Source organism: Danio rerio, chromosome 4 (assembly GCF_052040795.2).
Source record: "Danio rerio strain M-AB ecotype USA chromosome 4, GRCz13ab, whole genome shotgun sequence".
Classification (NCBI taxonomy): Eukaryota; Metazoa; Chordata; class Actinopteri; order Cypriniformes; family Danionidae; genus Danio; species Danio rerio.
This window is the reverse complement of record NC_141024.2, coordinates 6,057,678-6,081,048: the sequence shown is the minus strand read 5'-3', so window position 1 is coordinate 6,081,048 and position 23,371 is coordinate 6,057,678. Positions and strand designations below refer to the sequence as shown.

General features: G+C 35.3%; 1 protein-coding gene across 6 annotated transcripts in view; it reads left to right on the top strand.

Annotated features, from left to right (window-relative positions):
* LOC148679905 (uncharacterized) overlaps positions 1–21,333 on the top strand; it is a 52,096-nt gene extending 30,763 nt beyond the window's left edge. For 2 of the 6 annotated variants that reach the window (XR_015942184.1, XM_088649945.1), the window contains 3 exons: positions 1,101–1,220; positions 6,688–6,757; positions 12,135–15,160. Coding sequence is in view for 1 of the 6 variants with exons in the window: in XM_088649945.1 (XP_088506071.1) it covers positions 1,101–1,220; positions 6,688–6,718 (151 nt within the window). In the remaining 5 variants the exon portion in view is untranslated. Of the gene's footprint in view, positions 1–1,100; positions 1,221–6,583; positions 6,605–6,687; positions 6,758–12,134; positions 15,161–21,017 lie in introns of those variants that run through there. The other 4 variants (XR_015942185.1, XR_015942183.1, XR_015942182.1 and 1 more) reach the window with 3 other exon arrangements.
* Positions 21,334–23,371: the final 2,038 nt, after the last annotated feature.

Below are 23,371 nucleotides of genomic sequence, written 5' to 3'. Positions count from 1 at the left end.
ATCCCGATCTCCAGAAATGTATAGGGCTACATTTTCAGAATGAACCTGTGTTGGTTCTGATCTCAAAAGCAGCAGCTTGCTTTTCAATCTTTGACCATTCATATAAAAAAAAACAGCATTGGATTGAGGAGGATGTGAAGTGAAGTTTATTAACTTCAAACAGTAGCCAGCTGAATGCGTAGGTCATAAGTATAATTTATCTATATCTATAAACACAGTGACTAGTAAAGGAACTTAAAAAAATGAGTAAACCTATCGTCCTAAAAGCGGCAATTTGACTTTACTAAGTGAGCTAACTGTTAAATTGACTAATAAATTGTAATAATTATGCACATAGTTCATTTACTTCATAATAAGGCAATTATATTACTCACTTTTTAAAAGAAAGATCAACTAATCTGCGAACTGCTTTAAAAGCAATGGGTTTACTTACTATTCATTCATTTTCGTTCGTATTAGTCCCTTATTAATCAGGGGTGACCACAGCGGAATGAACTACTTCAGCATATGTTTTATGCAGTGGATGCCCTTCCAGATATACATTCTTGCATTCACACACAAACTCATACACTATAGCAAATTTTGTGTACCAAAATTCAGGATGTCTTTGGACTGTGGGGGAAGCCAGAGCACCTGGCGGAAACCCACATGAACACAGGGAGAACATGCAAACTCTACATAGAAATGCCACCTGGCCCGGCCAGGACTTGAACCAGGGACTTTCTTGCTGTGAGGCAACAGTACTAACCACTGAGCCATCCTGGTTACTCACAATTAAAAAGTAAAGTCGACTAATCACTTTTTTGAGTCCAAGATGTAGCTGATCTGCACTCAAAAAAAGTATGTTTGCTGTTCGTTTTTTAAGTCTTTTTGGGAAAACTTAATTGTTTTATGTTCAATCAACTTGAATGTGTTAAAAACTAATAAGATAACTTAATTCCTTCATGTTTTCCCAACACTAATCGATTGTGTTGAATTCAGCGATTTTCACAGGGTGTATACAAACTCAGTCTTTGACTTGTAGTGAGTTCACGAATGCTGCTGGGTGTGTGCAGTTGCATGTGTCTTCAAAATAATATATGTCGCCCTTCTGCATGCAGTGTGATTTCTAAATCAATTCCTCGGCGGCCAATAGTAATTGATGTGGCTTTGAGCAGTTGGAGGCCGTCCCACCCACAAGATCCCTCAAATTCAATTTGGAATCAGAGGGCAGAGAAGAGGTGAGCGACTCAATATCTCATTCATTTCAGCGACACACACACACACACACAAACACACACACACACACATCACAAATACTCCAGAAATAGACCCGCCACCTCACATAAAACCTCAGATCTCAAGAGCAGGACTTATTGAAGACCACTTGCCCAAAGTAAATCCCCACATGCCCTACTCTCCACGCATGCCGGGTAATGAGTTGGCTTGAGTTTTAATGTCTGTCGTGGCCCCTGGGAGAAAAAAAAAAAAAAACGGCTGCATCATGCATCATTTTTTTTTTTTTTTATCACAGAGCTCACAAAACAGCTCCGGCGTTCATCGGGAACGTTAAATACTGAGTGAAAATTTGCATCCCGCTGCGGCTCCCTTCACTCTTTCTGCCTGTTAGAGAGCGAGGAGGAGAAGAGATGGAGGAAACGCTCCAGCGCTCAGAGTCGCTGTGCCCCCGAACTCTAACCCGTGATAGATTGGGTGCTCCTGCAGCGTGACAGACGAGCGATTGATGGAAGGAATGGCGGATGGATGAAGGGTGAAACAGAGAGAGAGAGAGTGTGTGAGGGGAAAACCCAAGAGAAAGGAGCTTGAAGCGGGTGCTTGCTTTAATTGTGTATGAATCCCTTATGAAGATTAGGCATGGGGCGATGACTGGTTTCAAGGTTTCCGTGGTTTGGAAAAGTCAAGGTTTTAGAACCGCTAATTTTATGTTACCATTCCCATGCTATGCACGCTTTTTTGTTTTATTTATACTTATGTTTTTATGACTATTTTATTTAGTGTTTTAGGGCAACAGTACAGTGATTGAGAGAGCTTAACACACTGTAATTAATGCTGGGTTCCACAGAATCGATTTGTTTTGGGACAACATGAAGGAATTAAGTTAAATAATTCGTTTTTACAAATTTAAGTGGATCGAACATAAAACAATTAAGTTGCTTGCTTAAAAAACTCAAGAGTCGTGTTTTTTCAGCTCATTTAAAATGTGTTGTTTGAGTAACCCAGGCTCATTCTGAAAATGTACCCCTGTATACATTTCTGGATAGTGCCAAATACGTCCCAGGGGCTACATTATTTTTATTTTTTTTGCAGTTTTTGTGGATCCACCAAAGAACGCTGTTTATGCTTTTCAAATCTCAAATGTCTCCCACGAGTGCCTTTCGTGCCCGATGTTCTCATGTAAATCCACCAGAGGCCACTGTTGACTGACTGATTAGCTGACTGACCGTACAATTGACGCATAACCCCACCCACTCTCTTCCCTAAACCCAACCGATAGTATTTTTAAAGTCTGACAAAGAATGGTTCCAGATTTTACCACTTTCTCACCCTGTTATTTATTTGTTTATTTATTTATTTTTTGGCTTTTGTTTTGTCTTACCTTTCTTTTTGGAACTGTTCTATGCCAGACTTGTCGTAGTTAATTCCTCACTGTGTCTCAAATCCGGCTGGAGTACACGGCGAGCCACTGGACAAACTGGAAACAGCAGAGGAAGTTGTTTAGCTGCCGTCAGGAACGGCATCATACCGCCTCGTACTGTTTGTTTAAAAGACCAAATGCAGCCATACGTAGCTCTGGCTTCATAATTTGCACTCTACAGAAATGTATATAGTATACACTGCAAAAAATGCTTTTCTTGCTTAGATTTTTTGTCTTGTTTGTAGTCCAAATATCTAAAAATTCTTAATTCGAGAAGAATTTTCTAGACAAGCAAAACATGTTGCCTTCTTTTAAGGAATAATCTGCTAATATTAAGGGATTTTTACCCTAAAACAAGCAAAATAATCTGCCAAAGGGGTAAGCAAAATAATCTTGTTTTTCCTTTTGACATAAGATTATTTTGCTTACCCCATTGTCAGATTATTTTGCTTGTTTTAGGGTAAAAATCACTTAATATTAGCAGATTATTTATTAAAACAAGGTAACATGTTTTGCTTGTCTAGAAAATTCTTATTGGATTAAGAATTTTTAGACATTTGGACTACAAACAAGACAAAAAATCTAAGTAAGAAAAGCATTTTTGCAGTGTAAGTTTTTGCATACATTAACATACTGTATTCACTTGCCTTTTAAAGAAGAACTGAAGGATTTGGGAACAAGAGTGTAAGCAATTTTATCCCACTAACCTAAAAAGCTATAGTATTTTAGTATCAATACCATCCTAAGCATTTTATAGATCCGGAATGCTTCATTATATGTGTACGCCGGCAAAGCACTGAAAGTTCAACTGGTAATTATTCAAGCAATTGCTCTGAATATTCATGACATCATAGCCATTGGCGATCATGTTTTCAGAGCACAGAAAATGATTCTTCCCTAATTTCACCCGAGCTCTAATCTTATCAGAATTCTGGCGGTGCGACTCAAGGTTTGTGTGTCTCTGTAATGGAATTGGTTTCACTGCACAGAGTTTAAGCACAGCTAGTGATTCAGTGCAGCAGGGCATCTGGGTCTCTCTCTCTCTCTCTCTCTTCCGCTCTCCATGCACAAGCGGTATTTGTTGACTGGCAGGCAGAGTGCCAGCAGCAGCAGCAGTAGCATCAGTAAAATGCTGCTGAATTATACAGCCTTTACGACTCACGCTATAAAGCAGCCGCTTAAAGGAAAGACATCGCCATTTAAAGCAAAGACATAGTGTTGCTGTTTAAAGCTTTTATTGACCATAAAACAGACTCGCAGTGATTGTCAGGGAAGGACCCTTTACTAGGACGAGACTAAGAACGTGAAATTAGTGTAAGACAGGTGTGGGTGTTTTATGCGAGGGATGATTTCAGGTGATGTGGGCATGTTTGAATATTTATATTGTACATTTCAAAATATCAAACATGCAGAACAAATTTAAACCATCTCCCAGAGACATAAACACACTTTTCCCCCAATTAACTGAATAACCGGAATCAAAAATATTAAGAGTTTCCATTAAATATGGCAAAGCAGATGGGTTGTTTTAAAATAATAGTCAATCATCTGCATACAAGGATAGTTTAACCTCAGATTTTCCACAAGACATATCTTGAATCTCAGAATGGGTGCGTATACAGCCAAGGGTTCTAGGGCTGATCAAACAGCAGCAGACGTAAACAACACCCTTGTCGTGTTCCCCGCTCTAGTTGGAAAAGCAGATCGATCAGAATTTGTGATAATTGCAGACTTAATAGCCAAGTAAGGCATTTTAATCAAGCTCATAACATTTTCTCCAAAGCTAAATCACAACAAAAATTTACGTGCACAAATGTGTGTATAGTATATATGTGTGTATACACTACCTGACAAAAGTCTTTGCATGGATCCCAGTTGTAAAAGCTACAAATAATACCTTGACTTCTCGTTGATCATTTGGAAAAGTGGCAGCAGGTCGATTTTTCTGATGAATCCTCTGATGAACTGCATCCCAATCATCACAAATGCTGCAGAAGACGTTTTGGAATCTGGATAGAGCCAAGGTTCTAACAGAAATCAGTCAAGTTTGGTGAAGGAAAAGTCATGGTTTGGGGTTACATTCAGTAAGGGGATGTGCTAGAGATCTGCAGAGTGAATGAAAACATCAACAGTCTGCGGTATCAAGACATTTGTGCTGAGCATTACATTACAAAGGAGAGGGCAAATTCTCCAGCAGGACAGCGCTCCTCATACTTTAGCCTCCACATTTAAAGTTCCTGAAAGCAAAGAAGGTCAAGGTGCTTCAGGGTTGGCCAGCCCAGTCACAAGAAATGAACATTATTAAGCATGTTTGGGATAAGATGGAGGAGGCTTTGAAGATGAATCCAAAGGATCATGATGAACTCGGGGAGTCCTGCAAGAAAGCTTTCTTTGCCATTCCAGATGACTTTATTAATACGTGATTTGAGTCATTGCAGAGATGTAGGGATGCAGTCCTCCAAGCTCATGGGAGTCAGACACAATATTTATTCTTTTCCCACTGCAGCATGACTTTATAATCTATGCTGTACTATTTCTGTTAAGTAACAAGACTTTTGTCTGAGCAAAGTCAGACCTTACTGTCCTAATTAAATCATTAAAAATCAAGGCATGGTCATATTTTATTGTGGTAAAAGAAGCGTAATATAGAGGCCTTTGCCTTTATATAAGCCACTTCTGATACCAAATGATTAATTAGAAGTCGAGTTATTATTTGTTGTTCCAAAAACTTAGAAATGAGACAAGACTTTAGTCAGGTAGTGTATATGTCTATGTATATATGTATGTATAAGCACTCCAAAAGTGAAAAAAAAAAAAAAAAATTATTTTTTTCAACAATGAAGCCTATTTTTTACTTTTTCCTATTTGAGGCAAGTTTTAACACAATTCTTTCTTAAAGAATTTAGGTTAAAGTTTCTTAAAATCTCTTTATTATATAATTTTTAAAAGTATGATATATTATTAAAGCATTACTGAAATATCATAGTACTTTTGTTATTCATAGTTCTGCAAATATACATATTTCACTTAAAAAAAATTAAACCTGAAAATTAAAAAGTAATTTTATTTGGGAATACATTTTAGTAATCATTTTTTTCTTCCACAGCTTCATAATTTCTGCAAACATATTATTATATTTAAATTAATATTAAATTGTATACAATTACATTACATATATTAGGTTATTACATTGATTTGTGAGACTGAAATTTTATTTATAATTACCACAACCAAAATCATCAAATTAAATGTGTGTGTGTGTGTGTGTGTGTAGTCAAACCCATAATTGTTCATACCACAGGTGATATATATATATTTATATATATATATATATATATATATATATATATATATATATATATATATATATATATATATATATATATATATATATATATATATATATATATATATATATATATATATACACACACACACACACACATTATTTTTTTATTTATAAAATAAAAATCAATATATATATATATATATATATATATATATATATATATATATATATATATATATATATATATATATATATATATATATATATATATATATAAAATCGTCAAATTAAAAGTCTATATATAGTTAAGCCCAAAATTATTCATACCAAAGGGATATATATAGTATATAAACACACAATATTTTGTGATTTATGAAACCAAAATCAGTATTTATATATATATATATATATATATATATAGTTATTTTGGTTTCATTCAGCAGTGTGCAGGTATGTGTTTGATGAATTGCTGCTTGCTGTTTCTTACTCTCCGTAAAGCTGTTTAAGAATCCAGTCACATTCTAGACCGGCAGTAAAAGAGCTCTCTCTCTCTCTCCCCCTCCACCTCTCTCTCTTTCTCTCTCTCTCTCTCTCTCTCTCTCTCTCTCTCTCTCTCTCTCTCTCTCTCTCCTCCTTTATCCGTTTCTCCTTCCCTATAGCTCTTTCACACTGTATTCTCTGTGCGCCTCCTCTCTCTCTCTCTCTCTCTCTCTCTCTCTCTCTCTCTCAGTGCAGCTGATAAAGCCTCGCTCTGCGTTTCCAGGTCTGCCACCCTCACATCAGCCAGACACTGATCTCTGCCAAGCTGTCAATCAAACCCGACTGATGCGCAGGTGAGAGACAGACAGCCAAAGACGAGGAGGAGGAAAGGTCTCTCTTGATTCCTCAGCGTCTCTATGATACACTTTCTCCCTGTTTTATGCCTCTCGCCCCTTCATCTCTCTTGTTTGCGTCTTCCGCTTTTTGTTTTGCCAGTATAAACACACCTGCCTCGTCCTCGCAGGTCTGACATGGCGGAGATTGACAGGGGCGTTCAGTCAGCGCCAGGGTCTCGGAGAAAAAGAGACAAACAGTGGCGCGTTTTAAATGTCATTCTTCATATCTGTCCACTTCAGAGTGTGTGTTCAAGCCGTATCACGCTGCTGCAGCCTGCACACACACACACACACACACACACACACGCATGTGCAGCGAGAGGAGACCAAAGCAAATCTACTTATTGTGAGCTCCTTTGTATTATTTCTTTTCGTGCTTGACACACAGAAAGTGAATAATCTGGTGCAAGCGATGCGATAGCGAGGCAAACAAAAGAGAGATGCCATTCATCATTTTTTAGCATGATGGTGTAAAACATGGTGTGATGTCTGGGAAAGAACAGGCTACACTGTTAAAAGAATAATAAATGTGCATCCCAAAATTGATTTTTTGGTCACCCTTGTGAATATTTGACCATGGTTGGTTATAGTTAAGGTGGCATGGTGGCTCAGTGGTAAGCACCGTCGCCTTATAGCAAGAAAGTCACTAGTTCAACTCCTAGCTCGGCCAGTTGGCATTTCTGTGTGGAGTTTGCATGTTCTCCCCTTGTTGGCGTGGGTTTCCTCTCGGTGCTCCAGTTTCCCCCACAGTCCAAAGGCATGCACTATAGGTGAATTGGGTAAACAAAATTGGCTGTAGTGCATGAGTGTATGTGTGTGAATGAGTGTATGGGTGTTTCCCAATACTAGTTTTTTTGGAAGGGCATCCGCTGCTTAAAACAAATGCTAGAATAGTTGGTGGTTCATTCCACTGTGGCGACCCCAATAAGGGACTAAGCTGGAGGGAAAGAATTGAATGAACGAATGAATGGTTATAGTAAAACTGTAGTCACCATGGTTTTTGATACAATTTTTACCATACATGTTTAACCACAGTTTTACCACACAAGCCATAGTTAAACTGTGGTTAGCACAACACAATATGGTGAATTTGGGGTTACTATGATTTAAATACAATCCCCATGGTGTTTTGGTTTTATTTATTTATTCTCGTTTCGGCTTAGTCCCTTTATTAATCAGGCGTCAGCACAGCGGAATGAACCACCAACTTATCCAGCATATGTTTTACGCAACTGATGCCATTCCAGCCACAACCCAGCACTTGGAAACACCCACACTTTCATTCACACTCATTCACTACGGCCAATTTAGCTTACCAAATTCACCTGGACCGCTTGTCTTTGGACTGTAGGGGAAATCACAGCACCCGGAGGAAACCCATGCGAACACGGGGAGAACATGCAAACTCCACAAAGAAATGCCAACAGGCCCATCCGGGACTCAAACCAGCGACCTTCTTGCTGCACCACAGTGTCGCCCCATTTTTGGTTTGATTTAGTAAGAGCAGCTCCATACGATAAGAAGGCTATTCCAGGAGCCATATAAGAGAAGGCTCCACCTCCTTTAGTAGTCTTTGCTTTTATGGGTACTACCAGTAGCTCAGAGTTTTGAGATCTTAAGGAGTGGCTTGGATTGTAATGAGACAGAAGATTGGGTAGATAAACAGGACCTAAATTATTTAAAGCTTTATAGGTAAGAAGTAACTTTTTATAATCAATTCGGTCAGTGTATAGAGGATAAAATTAACAATAATAATAACACTTAACTATTTCCTGTAGAATCTAAAGTACCTTACTGGCAGTATTTTGCCAGTAACTTACAATAAATCAATTTACAGTAAATAATACTGTATTTGCAGCACCATTTATCTTGCCGTGTATGTATTTATATAAATGTATGTAGATATTTACTTTAAAATATACAGTACTTTTCACAATGCAACTTTAAAATACAGTAACAAACCGCATAACTGTCCTACAGTAAAAAACACTTTATTCATTCATTCATTCATTCCTTATTTATTCATTCATTGAATGAACCGCCAACTTATCCAGCATATGTTTTACACAGCGAATACCCTTCCAGCTGCAGCCCATCACTGGGAAACACCCACACACACTCAATTATACACATACACTATGGCCAATTTAGCTTACCCAATTCATCCACAGCGCATGTCTTTGGACTTATGGGGGAGAACATGCAAACTCTACACAGAATGGCAACTGACCCAGCCGAGGCTCAAACCAGCGACCTTCTTGCTGCGAGGTGATCGTGTTACCCTGTGTGTCGCCCAAATACAGTTTATATTACAGCTAAATACTGTATACTACACTAAAAATTGTCAACACATTGTATTTATATTTTGATATAAGAACATAGTAGTGTATATTATAGTAATATAAAGTGGAACCTAAAACTGTAATGTCAGCAGGTTGCTTGTAGCCATTTGCATTGACACCTTTGACTTTGTGTCTTGGCAAAGAAACGCTCGGCTGTAAACACACGACCAGCTGTTATCAACATCCAAACAGCTGGAAATAGGCTAAACGTTCAGCAGCTCACGTTCAGATAGCATGCGTAAAAATTCACACACGGCATAACTGTAACCCAAACAGACGAGGCGTCGTTCAGGGGCCAGAGAACTTCGCCATACCAAATTCAGCTTTATTCAACCGTCCATTACGTAATTACACCGGCACATACACACAGACACAAAAGGCTCGAGCAAATGATCGTCTAATTGCTGCAGAGCGGTTAAGTGTATGTGTTGCTGTCCTTGTTGATTAGATTCTGTTTCAGTCTTCGCATCCGAATGTGATGTGTGAGGTGTTAGTGTGTTAGCGCATTAGTGAGGTGTCGGAACGAGGGGCCCATCAGCTCGTTAATGAGCAGAAACGCTAATCGTGTTTCACACTGACACAAACGCAATTAAAACATCTGTACCGCGGCGACCTGATCTCGCACGTCTTTCTCTCCCTTACGCTAATGCTAATGTTTTGCAAACAGAAGAGAGAGAAATTGCCCAAATGCCGCCGAGTGTTATGTGACACCTGCCAATCAAAATGGCGGCAAAGTCTTAATTCAGAGTAGTGATGTTTTTTCTTAGCACTAATAAAACATTTTTTTTTACATTTTTTCATATTTTAGGTGCTTTCTAGGTGTTTCTTTCTGACAAATTAAGTTGCGTATGCTTTAATAGCTTATATACAGTTGAAGTCAGAATTATTAGCCCCCCTGTTTGTGAAAATTGTCTTTAAAATTGTCTTTGAAAATTTAAAACTGCTTTTATTCTAGCTGAAATAAAACAAATAAGACTTTCTCTAGAAGAAAAAATATTATCAGACATACTGTGAAAATTTCCTTGCTCTGTTCAAAATCATTTGGGAAATATTTAAAAAAGGGGAAAATAATATATATATATATATATATATATATATATATATATATATATATATATATATATATATATATATATATATTAGTTTATATATAAATATATATTAGTATATATAGTATATATATAAAAGTATACTTAAAAATGACAGGAAAGGAATAGGGTATTTTGATAGAATAGACTTTTTTCGGAAGACTTATTAAGGCATATTTTTTAGATACTTAATTGTTTATATGTGTATTATACTTTGAATTAATATCAAATGCAGTTTTTGACAATGCAGTTGAAAAGTGCATGTCGTGTTTAACATGTTTTTCTTTGAAAAGTAATAACTATTATGCATATTTACCATAATTTATATTGGAAACTCACTTAAATGACATTTACTTAAAGAAAACTTTATGTACCAAAATATCTGCATATTTAGAAGACAAATTATTTAGTCTATTATTTTTAAATTATACTTAAAGTATTAAATTTAAAATTAAATGGAAAGTATTATTATTATTATTATTATTATTTTTTTTTTTTTTTTGGCTTATTCCCTTTATTAATCTGGGGTCGCCACAGCGGAATGAACTACCAACTTATCCAGCATATGTTTTACACAGCGGATGCCCTTCCAGCTGAAACCCATCACTGGGAAACATCCACACACTCATTCACACACACACTACGGACAATTTCGCTTACCCAATTCACCTATACCACATCTTTGACTTGTGGGGGAAACCGGAGCCCGAATATGTTTTATTTTAGGAAGTCTTTCTGTACTTTTTGACTTACTCCCTTTATTAATCAGGGGTTGCCACTATTATTTTTATTATTATTATGTAAAAAATTAACAAGTCAGAATTACTAGTGAAGTCCCAAAATACAGTTTTTAAAAAAGGGGGATGTTTAGGTTTGCATAACATTATGGAAGATCGCATATTCATCAAGAGGAAGGGTTAATCATTTTAAAAGATTTGGAATTGATTACTGAATTATATAAAAGCAGTACCACATTATTTGATTCAATCATTTTTTTTCCTCCATTGGTTTATACCATTTCTTTTTTATTTCTTCATTCATTCTTTTTCTTTTCGGCTTAGTCCCTTTATTAATCTGGGGTCGCCACAGCGGAATGAACTACCAACTTATCCAGCATATGTTTTACACAGCGGATGCCCTTCCAGCTGAAACCCATCACTGGGAAACATCCACACACTCATTCACACACACACTACGGACAATTTCGCTTACCCAATTCACCTATACCACATTTTTGACTTGTGGGGGAAACCGGAGCCCGAATATGTTTTATTTTAGGAAGTCTTTCTGTACTGTTAATCACTGAAAAAGCAAAATGATAATAAATTAGTAAAAAAGGGGTATTTTTATGATATTTTTCTATGAAATTAAGCCATCAGTTTTTATTTAATTTAAAGTCAAAAAGAGCAGAACAAAAGCAGCTTCACATCATTTTAAAAGGTTAGTGTTCATTTTTAAAGCTATTATAAACAATGATAGTGATGTGTTTGCATTAGAAATGATCATAATAAATACATATGCATACATGCTACACTGAAAAAAAAAATGATTCAATGGTTTTACTAATTATTTTAAGCTAAGTGGTTGCAAACAATCGATATCGGCTGAATTTAAACAAACAAATTCAATTCAGTAATGTTCTTAAAACTTAGTTTGTTAAATTCAGCCCATATAAATTGTTTGCTTACCTTAAAATAAATGTATTAAATCCAATCAATCATTTTTCCCCTCAGTGTATAGTTATTGTGTTTGCCTCAGATCTGCTCTCAGCAGGGGGGAGGGGGTCTCTCATTTCTTATGACAAATTAAAACCAGCGTTTAGATTATGATATTCTAACGCTCACAGCTCTTAAACCCCCCTGCTGGCAGGAAAAAGCTCATCTTTCTCTCTCTTTTACACCTCAGCCCTCCCTCGTCCTCTGTAAAATGATGCATGGACGCTCGGCCCACTGTTGTCCCTGTGATGGATTGGAGCACTTTGGGGAAAATTTCAGTTCACGGCCACCCTTGACTAGAAGCTTAAGTAAGACTCTGTTTAATATTGTAATGGAGAACACACACGGAGAAAGAGAGAGTGAGAGAGAAATGGACGATCTAATGTGCATGATATGAATGCCAGGTGACTTTGAGAGGACGTTCTGGGACGGCCGATGCTCATGTTTGGTGGTTGCAATTAATACGGACAGGAATATAAGCATTACAGAGGAAAGAGTTGCAGATCAGGTCTGTCACAGTGGGATTTTGGATGATCTTCTGCGGACACTGAAAAGTAATTATTATCCTAGTGGAGAGATATCAGACCACCTGCAGGTGTTTAATACACTTGGACGGCCTGACATGTGAACCCTGATATTATTAAACCACTTCATTCAGTAATCAGCGGCGTTAAACAGGCAAGAAGTCATAAATATGACATACAACATAAATATGCACTGTACGCACATACACTTACTGGCCACTTTATTAGGTACAGCTTACTGGTACCGGGTTGGACCCCCTTTTGCCATCAGACTGCCTTAATCCCTTCGTGGGATAGATTCAACAAGGTAGTGGAAATATTCCTCAGAGATTTTGCTCGATATTGACGTGATGGCATCACGCAGTTGCTGCAGATTTGTCAGATGCACATCCATGATGCGAACCTCCCATTCCACTTCATCCCAAACGTGCTCTATTGGATTGAAATCTGGTGATTGTGGAGGCCATTTGAGTACAGTGAACTCATTTAGTTGTTTAAGAAACCAGTCTGAGATGATTCGCGCTGTATGACATGGTGTGTTATCCTGCTGGAAGTAGCTATCAGAAGATGGGTACACTGTGGTCATAAAGGGATGGGCATGGTCAGCAACAATACTCGGGTAGGCTGTGGCGTTGACAAAAGTGGTACTAACCACCACCAGACTGAACTGTTGATGCAAGGCAGGATGGATCCATGCTTTCATGTTGTTGATGCCAAAATCTGACCTGACCATCCGAATGTTGCAGCAGAAATCGAGACTCATCAGACCAGGCAATGTTTCTCCTATCTCCTATTGTCCAGTTTTTGTGAGCCTGTGTGAATCTAGCCTCAGTTTCCTGTTCTTAGCTGACAGGAGTGGCACCCGGTGTGGTCTTCTGCTGCTGTAGTCCATCTGCCTCAAGGTTGGACGTGTTGTGTGTTCAGAGATGCTCTTCTGCAGACCTCGGTTGTAACAAGTGCTTATTTGAGTTGCTGTTGGCTTTTTATCAGCTGGAACCAGTCTGGCCATTCTCCTCTGATATCTGGTATCAACAAGGCATTTGCTTCCACAGAACTGCCACTAACTGGATATTTTCCCTTTGTTGGACCATTCTCTATAAACTCTAGAGAAGGTTGTGCGTGGAGATCCCAGGAGATCAGCAGTTTCTGAAATACTCAGACCAACCCGTCTGGAACCAACAACCATGCCATGCTCAAAGTCACTTAAATCAAGTTTCTTCCCTATTCTGATGCTGAGTTTGGACTGTAGTAGATTTTCTTGACCATGTCTACATGCCTAAATGCATTGAGTTGCTGCCATGTGATTGGCTGATTAGAAATTTGGTGGCCGGTGAGTGTATATATAGGCTATATTGTATCTCTTCTTTTGGATGTAATTAATTGCGTATGATATTTTGACAGCACTTAAAAAATTTAAATATATATTTATATATCCATTTTATTCCCCAGCATGGGTTGCAACTGAAAGGGCATCCAGAGTAGTTTGGCGGTTCATTCAGCTGTGGCGACTACTGATAAATCAGTGAGGAAGCTGAAGTAAAATTAATGATTGAATGAAAATGTCCAGATACAGTATTTGCAAAACAACACAACAGAAAGACTTTAAACCTAATCCCAATTGGCTCCCCTATGATAATGAGATGGTAATGATATGATAATTATATGGTAATCCGGCAAGGTTATTCAGAAGGGGAGGGGAGGTTTCTGACAGAGCAACTGTCAAAATGTCACACGGTGTAAACATTAAAAACACTCACTAAAACACCCGAATTGAAGCATAACTCTGGATGAGATGATTTCTATAACTGATATTTTTAAAATAAAGCAAGTAATCATATCAGATCTTGGTTTTTAAAACGACAACAGTGATACATTAATAACAGTATGCCTAATGATAATTATAGAAATTATTAAATAGCAAACATGCCAAAGAGGATTCAGGACATTAAAGACTTCAAACAACACCTACACTATATAATACATAAATAAATCAATAACGAGCTCTTTAGTTGGTGGAAAGTGGCTGAAATATATCAGTGCAGCGCTGCCCTCTGGTGGTGAATAATTGTAATACCTTTTTTATACTTATTGCTTATTATTACTTTTATTATGACTGTCACTTAATATTATTTGCTTTAAGATATTTAAGTGGCTTTTTTCTATTTACTTTTCAAACAAGTATAATCCTGTAAAGCTGCTTTGATAGTACTTCATGAAGGAGAACCAAAAATAATGAATAATAATAACAAGTATAGTCTATATAATCTATTCTGCCCGTCATGTACAACAAAGCTACATTTTTGTCTATTAAGATGCAAGTTTGACTGGGATTATTAAACTGTTCAAGTCAATTCACCCATAGTGGGGGACTGTGGAGGAACCACTGAGCCACCTTGTCGCCCCAGTAATGTCACTGCGTCTAACAGATATATTTGGGTAAAATAAAAACAATAAATTTATTGTAATTACCTGTACTCTGTAAAATATGCTAAAAAATATGTGATCATACTAATTTGCATTGTAAATGTATAATGATTAAAGCAGCATGCTAAAAAAATAGGTGAAAATGTAAAGATTTAAAGTTATAATTAAATAGCATTAGCATGTTTTTGTTGGGCTGTTTTATTATCAAATGAGTCTTGTTTTAAATATCCATAGCAATATTTTGTACATAAACGGTTGTTACACTGAATGACTTTTTAGCAGACGTCTTCTTCGGCCTGTTTTGTGTGTGTGTCTGGTATTGTGACATTGAGTCTTTGGTTGGGGTGACTCAGCAGCAGCTCTATGGTGACGGTCACTTAATGCAATTACAGTCTGAGGTCATAGAGACATTGCATGTGCACGAGTTTACATCAAATTAGCTGCTCTTTTGCAGAGTAAGATGGAGTTTTACATGCAATGACTGACCTCTGCCCATTAGACAGGCCTCTTCTTTGTTTTCATTTAAATCAGCTCTTAACTTTTTTCATTGGCCATTTGAAAACTGATTTTAGCAAATGCTTATTTAAATATATATGCCTTTTCAGGTGTTTTAGATATATTTTATCATATATTTTAGGATTTTTATACTATTATGCTTATTTTATTTTATTATATATTTCTTTGGCTCACTTCTGTGTTTTTAAAAGTGCTATAGAAAGTAGTTTGAATTTAGCAGAAACTATCAAACTTAACACAAGCGAAAACAACTGCAGCAACTAAAAACACGACCAATACCTAACAATAGTTTGATTTAGCATGTAAATCATTTATGCAAATATGAATTGCCATGCAATATCATCGTGAGTTGGTGCAGACTTGAATTATTATTATTGAACTATTCCTGAATTATGCATTGCATTCTGATGAGTTATCTTATGCACATTTTGGATCTTAATTATGTTTTAATTTAATGATTGATAAGTTTGCTTCAGAACACCTCTGCCTCAACACTGTCAGAGTGATTAGTAGACTTTAGCTTTTAAAAAGGGAGTAAACCTGTTTCCTTACAATGATTAAGTAAATGAACTGTGTGCATAATTATTATAATATTAATTTAAGGCAACTTAAAAGTTCCAAGTGATCAGGTTTACTCACTTTCTTAAGTAAACTTAACTTGTAGCATTTAAGGCTTTGGTTTCACAATGTTTTAAAAATATCTAATGGCTTTTTATAGTGAAGGAAGGTACGCTGTTAAAAAAAAGCAGGTTTCCACACAATTCATTCATGTTTTCCTGACACAAATCCATTACGTTAGCTTAAAAAAATGAAGTGGACTGAACATAAAACTATTTAAATGTCCCAAAAAACATCAGGAATTGTGTTGCTTCAGCTCATTTCAAATAAGTAGCTCGAACAAGCAGCACCTAAAAAGTACAAAAGTGAATGTCTGAAAAAATGATTCAAAGATGATTCCTTGCTGAATTTTACTAAAGTTAGTTAGTTGTAAACAATTGTATTTGGGCTGAATTGAAACAAAGAAATTTTGTTGAACATTGCTAAATTAATTTTGTTTGCTTAAATTCAGCCCAAACAAATGGTTTGCAGCAATTTTTCAGAATTCATTTTTTTCAGGAGGTACTAATATGTAGTAGGATTTTAATAGGTACAAATTTAGGTGCAAATACGTTTTGAAAATCCCCAGTGACAGCTCACATATCTTTATTTCTGAGAGTAAATCAAGTCATGAGGAAAATATTCCTGCTTACTGGATGATTAGCATTTGTGTGCTGCATCGTCTGCGGTTCTTATATTTGAGGTTTCTGAGAACTCTGATGGAAATTCACTTTCCTCTGGACTGTGCTTTGGCATTCGTTGGCCACTTAGTGGTGCTTTGCTTTGGGTTTGCAGAAGTTTCTTGAGTGCTATACAGTAATAGAAACTTCAGCAGCATTAGTAATGCTTATCTACAATATTAGATTTTTTTTTCAGTGTATAATCATTTTTTAGGTACCAGCTGTTCAGATGGTGATGCTGCTCTTTTCTGCACATGCATTTCTATATCTGCCACTGCATGCTTAAATGTTGCATCATCCTCTTGAAAAGCAAGTTTAACACCAAAAAAGCCTTTTGGGAGTTTAGCAAATGCTCCCAGAGGCACAGAGCTGAACCTGATTGTCCAGAGAGTTTATTTACTCTTGATTCTAGAAATGAAAACATTAAATAAGTGGATTTTTCTCATTTCACCACAGATATTCACTCTCCTTTGGCTTCTCTGAGGAGATGAATGAGGGAAAACAGAAGAAACACACATTAAAAGGCGCCTATTGTGCAAAAATCACTTTTATAAGGGGGTTAAACACAGTTGTGTGTGAATATAGCCAGCTCTATCAGCAAAGAATAATCAGCCCTGAGTGAGAAGCAACATGCACCAGAGTTTTCACCTGATAATGTCAGCGACTAAGGGCGTACTCACACTATGTACAGTTGCCTTAAACCCGGCCAAAGCACGCTTGTCCCCCCTCCAGTCTCCCCCGAGTGCCCGCACTCACATTGCATTCAGGCCTGGGCACGCTTTCGCTCAGCACAGTGGACATTTCTTTAGTTATATCGCTTTAGTCGTTTGATATACAGTGACACGCAGTCAAATATTCTGCTGAACAGGTCAGCCCTTTTGACGCTCATCAACAACCATAAAGTCCTCGTGCTGCAATAATTAGGAGGTTTGCTGAAGGTGCAGCTGTCGTGCAGTGAGGGGTTTGCGTCTTTAATAAACTACGACCATTTACGTTCATTAAACAGTGAGAATGATTAATAAACGCACATGAAACAATACCTTAAAAGTCACGTCTCGTCTTCAGATTCGGGCTCAGGCTCATTTTGCACTCACACACAAGCGTATCGCGCCTGAGCCTAAGTAAACCGCGCTCTGGCACACCTCTACCAACCAGGCCAGGGTCGGCCAAGTGAACCATGCCTGAGCCCGATTCAGCGCACTCACACTTCTCAAACGATTCGGGAAACAAGCCTGGGCACGGTTCGGATTGCATTGTGTGAGTACGCCCTAAGAGGATTGTGTCTCCAGACTTTTTCACAGAGATAACAGTAGGCCTGTTTTGATGCACAGGCTCTTTTGAAAAGAGCACAAACTCATTTGAATTTAAAGAGACAGTCACCAAAACGGCATAATTATTATCGAAGCCTAACGGGGCAGTTTCAGAGACTTATGAAACATTATCTGTGGGGCATTTTGGGCTGAAGCTTCACGCACTTTTTAGACAGAAGGCTTATTTTACATCTTGTAAACATGGGCATAATTGCTCCCCTTTAAACAAAAAGTATTTCTTATTTTCAAGTATTAATGCAATGTGATTTCATGTATATTTTGAGTTCGATTTTTAATTCCTGGTAGATGCAAGATCACATAATTCAATACCATTTTGTAAATGGCCCCAAATTTTCATGCAAACCTTTTTACATTTTTTAAGCATCGTTTATATTCTCTAAATATGTTGTTGGTATAGGATATTTATTGGAATTAAATACATTTGCTGCAAACCTGCATCAAAATACTAAAAGGAAATCAAGTTTGTCTTATGAATAATACAAAAACAGTGCACATCTGTAAATAGTTTATCGCAATATTTTATATATAAATACTCTGACCTAGAAACTTCTATGGAGTTCTTTTTGGCACATGACAAGCAATGACAGGCCTGTGTGTGTGTGTGTGTGTGTGTGTGTGTGTGTGTTTTACTTTATTCCTCTGTGGTTCTTGGTGATTGACATGCCTGGAATTCTTTAAACAGTAACACTGGCATGTCAATAACGAAAAATATCTATAAGGAACAAAATATGTGTGATACTTTGATACGGCTGGCTTGTGTAAACTCTGATTTCTTGGCTGAATTGACTTTTGTTTTGATCATCAGTAAAAGAGGCTATCCAGGAAATATTATCCTTCTGAAAGAATGTTTAACTTTATACATTCCTTACATACTGTAGCACAAGCACACCCTTACTGTTTCTGGTCATGTTAAATAAATATATTTAAAAATATATAATATTTTAGTTTTCCTTTCAAATAAATTAGACCTGATTCTTTTAGTACACTTTTAGCAATTTATAGTATTTTTTTCTTCTCAATATTGTCACAAAAAAAAATCAAATCTTAATTTTTCATATTATTATTAATATTATTATTATTATTCATAGTATACATTCATATATCTTGCCTCTCAAGTTAATGCAACTTTAAAAAGTTTAAATACCTGCTTAAATGTTTGTATAAAAAGTTCAAAAGTATAATGTATAAATTCCATTTTAACCCAGTTGTTTGGGTTTTTCCATTCGTTTGACCCATATTTGAGTTGGTTAGGGTTAAAAATACCATAGCATATTTCAGAGTGAAAAATTTTGCTGTTCAAGCAGGTGTGTCATGATTTTATAAACGATATTTGTAACAAAAAATACAAAAACAGTACTTATCTCCATTGCAATTTGACCATTCTTTAAATAAAAAAACATGGTTAAAAAAGAACTAGGATTTATCCTCCATTATACTTGTACATATTTGTATGAAAATTTGTAATATATATATAAATATGAATTTTTATTTAATTTTAAATTTAAATTTAATGTTTTAGTTTTTCCATTCATTTGACCCATATTTGAATTGGGTTAAAAATACCATAGCATTTTTTTAGAGTGGAAAATCTTTCAGTTGTGTCTTTATTTAATAAAAAATAAATAAATAAATAAATAAAAAATAAAATAAATTAAATAAAAAAACAGTACTTACCTCTATTGCAATTTGACCATTTCTTAAATATAACACACACAGTTAAAAAAAGAACTGAGATTAAATTAATATTTTACTATACTTACACATATTTGTATGAAAAGTAAAAGTAAATAATAATAAAAATATATATATGATATTTTAACCCTATTTGTTATTTTACCGTAGCATTTTTTAGAGTGAAAAATCTTGCTCAAAGTGAATAATGCGTACCTTGGCTCTAGGGATCAAACGTCAAAAAATCAATCAAGGTCAAGAATCTTGGTGTTATTCTGGAGGCAGATCTGAGTTTCAATAGTCATGTCAAATTAGTCAGTACATCAGCATACTATCATCTCAAAAACATTACAAGAATTAGATGCTTTGTTTCCAGTGAAGACTTAGAGAAACTTGTTCATGCTTTCATCAGCAGCAGGGTGGATTACTGTAACGGACTCCTCACTGGCCCTCCCAAAAATACAGAGAGGCAGTTGCAGCTTATCCAGCACACAGTTGCCAGAATCAGAGCACATCACACCTGTCGTCAGGTCTTTACACTGGCTCCCAGTTACATTCCGAATAGATTTAAAAGTATTATTACTTGTCTATAAATCACTAAATGGCCTAGGACCTCAATACATTACAGATATGCTCACTGAACAGATCACTCAGATCTGTAGGATCATATAAACTAAAAATTCCAAGAGTTCAGTCAAAGCTACTGCGCACCCTGCTGCTGGAATCAGCTTCCAGAAATGATCAGATGTGCTCCAACATTAGGTACTTTCAAATCCAGACGCATCTGTTTAGCTGTGCCTTTACTGAATGAGCACTGTGCTACGTCTGACAGATCGCACTATCGTGTCTTTCCTTCTTTTTCATTCTTTTATAGCATGTTTTTAACTCATTTTCATTTTTATTTTCTGTTATTTTCTTATACTTGTCTCTTTTATTCCTGTTTATGTAAAGCTCTTTAAATTACCATTGTGTATGAAATGTGCTATATAAATTAACTTGCCTTGCCTTCTTAGTGTTTTGCTTTCATTAAAAAGATCATTGCAATAAAAAATAGAAACACAGTAGCCTATTTCAGAGTGAAAAGGGTAAGTATGTCTTGATTTCATAAAATATATTTGTAATAAATAACTCTGATCAAACAGTATGAAACAATAGTTACCTCCATTGCAATTCGATCATTCTTTAAATATAACACACACAGCTAAAATTAAGATTAATGCTCGGCTCTCTATTTGCTCTGCTTACAGTAACTTAACCAAGCGAAACATCTAAATGAGCCTGTGTATGTGTGTTTGTGTGTGTGTGTGTGTGTGTGTGCGTATGTGTTTAGACTCTGACTGTTCATTTGCCACTCATGCCAGTCTGTGGACTACGCTGATTAGCAGCAGTTTTCCTCAGCTGTCAACCTGACTGAAAACAATCAAAGCCTCTTCCATATACCCTCAATCAGCATCTCTCTCTCTCCCCGAGCGCCGCCGCCGCAATCAGCTGCTGATTAGGGATCCTGCGGGCCTCCTCCAGCCGGCAGCGCAGGGTTAATTCGGGCGTCAGATGGTGTCGCGCGGGGCCACGGAGAGGGGAATGAGAACGTGAGCTGGATGATATTGGATGGATAAAGCCGCCCTGTCAATCACTGGGGATTCACTGTAAAGGCTCAAAGACTCTCTTCATCTTGCTCTTCTCTCTCTCTCTCTCTCCCTTTCTCTCCAGATAATCTATTTCTGCCATGTGTGGATGCTCCAATTAAATCAGATACTGGTCAGATATTTTGGCTATTTTTTGAAATTTGAAAGCAATTAATTTATGTGTTGGATTTGCCTTGCATTGCAGAGGATATTTTTTTATTTGATTATAATGTTATTGTTGCTTTTATATGCATCTTTTATTTTATTTTATATTTAATTTAATTTAATTATTTGTTTAATTTAATACAATTGAATTTTTAGTTTATATTTTATTTTATGTATAATTTAATTAAATTTTATTTTATTTTTAATTTATATTTTATTTTATATTTTATTTAATTTTATTTAATTTTCAATTTGTATTTTATTTTATATTTAATTTATTTCAATTTAATTTTTAATTTATATTTTATTTTATATTAATTTTAATTCCATTTAATTTAATTCAATTCAATTTTTATTTATATTTAATTTACTTTCATTTAATTTCATTTCATTAAATTTTTATTTAATTTAATTTTGACTCAAATTTAATTTAATTTAATTTAATATTTAATTTAATTTATTATTTTATTTTATTTAATTTAATTTTATTTTATTTTATTTTATTTTATTTTATTTTATTTTATTTTATTTTATTTTATTTTTTTATTTTATTTTATGAAAATTCAAAGCAATTAAATAATGTGTTGAATTTACCTTGCATTGCAAAGGATATTTTTCCTTCTAACACTTTACCGTGGGATTGTTGTTTTTTTATTAATCTTTTTTTTAATTTTATCTTAGTTTTAGTGCCAGCATTAACAGAATTATGTGTATTTATATATGTGAATTGTGTGTGTGTGCGTGTGTGCGTGCGTGCGTCTGTGTGTGTGTGTGTGTGTTTTACTTTATTCCTCTGTGGTTCTTGGTGATTGACATGCCTGGAATTCTGTAAACAGTAATACTAGCATGTCAATAAGGAAAAATATATGAGGAACAAAATATGTGTGGTATTTTGATGATTTTGATGATTTATTGTTATTTATATTTATTTTTTTATTTTTTTTATAATTTTTTCTAAAATGAAAAAATTCTGGCTATTGTTATTGTATTTTTAATATGTATACCAATAATACATATAATTTGATTATTAATAATATTTATTATTTTAATAAACATCACTTTTTATAGTTTTATTGCTGCTTTTAAATAAGTGGCATATTTTAATTTACAAGGGCATACAAACTTTTTTTTTATCTTGATGGAGCATGCATTTTACACTTTATTTGACGACTTCTCTGTAATGTGTAATTTTTGTAATTCTAGTTGTTTATTTATTAATTTAAATAGCATGCACCGTTTAATATTTATTTATATTGTTTAGATTCTATTTCATTCTATTTCATCATTCTGGAGATGCAAGATGCCCTTATAACTTTTTAAAAATGTATTTAATAAATAATTATTTTTAGTCTTGCTAGTGCTGAAAAAGGCCATTTAACTCCTGTAAAATATGAGAATGCGCCAGTGAAATCATACAACTTGGATATGGAATATATAGATTGCAAATAATACATTTACAGCATGGATTACATATTGCATAATGTAGTTCACCACTACACTGTTTATAATTTTATTTATGCCTTTATTTATGTTGTATTTTATTTATTTTTATTCACCAAATGCAATCATTTTTAAATGTTTAGATTCTTAGATTAACTTGATTGTGCTCATGTTTTCTGGAGCTAAAACAAACAACATCTATGCACAAATGCCAAATGCTTGACTAAATGATTAATTTGATCAACTGACTTGACTTAATAAACATTTACTCATATTAGAGAATGTAAATGTCTAGTTTTAAAGCTTGAATCGGTTAAATACTATTCATCATTAATTGATTTGCCAATTTTTTCCCCTAATTTCTCAAAATAATTTGCTTTTAATTACAATTGTTATCGTTTTGGACGTTTTTATTATCTGTTAAATTAATAGTTAAATTAAAAATAATGCATGC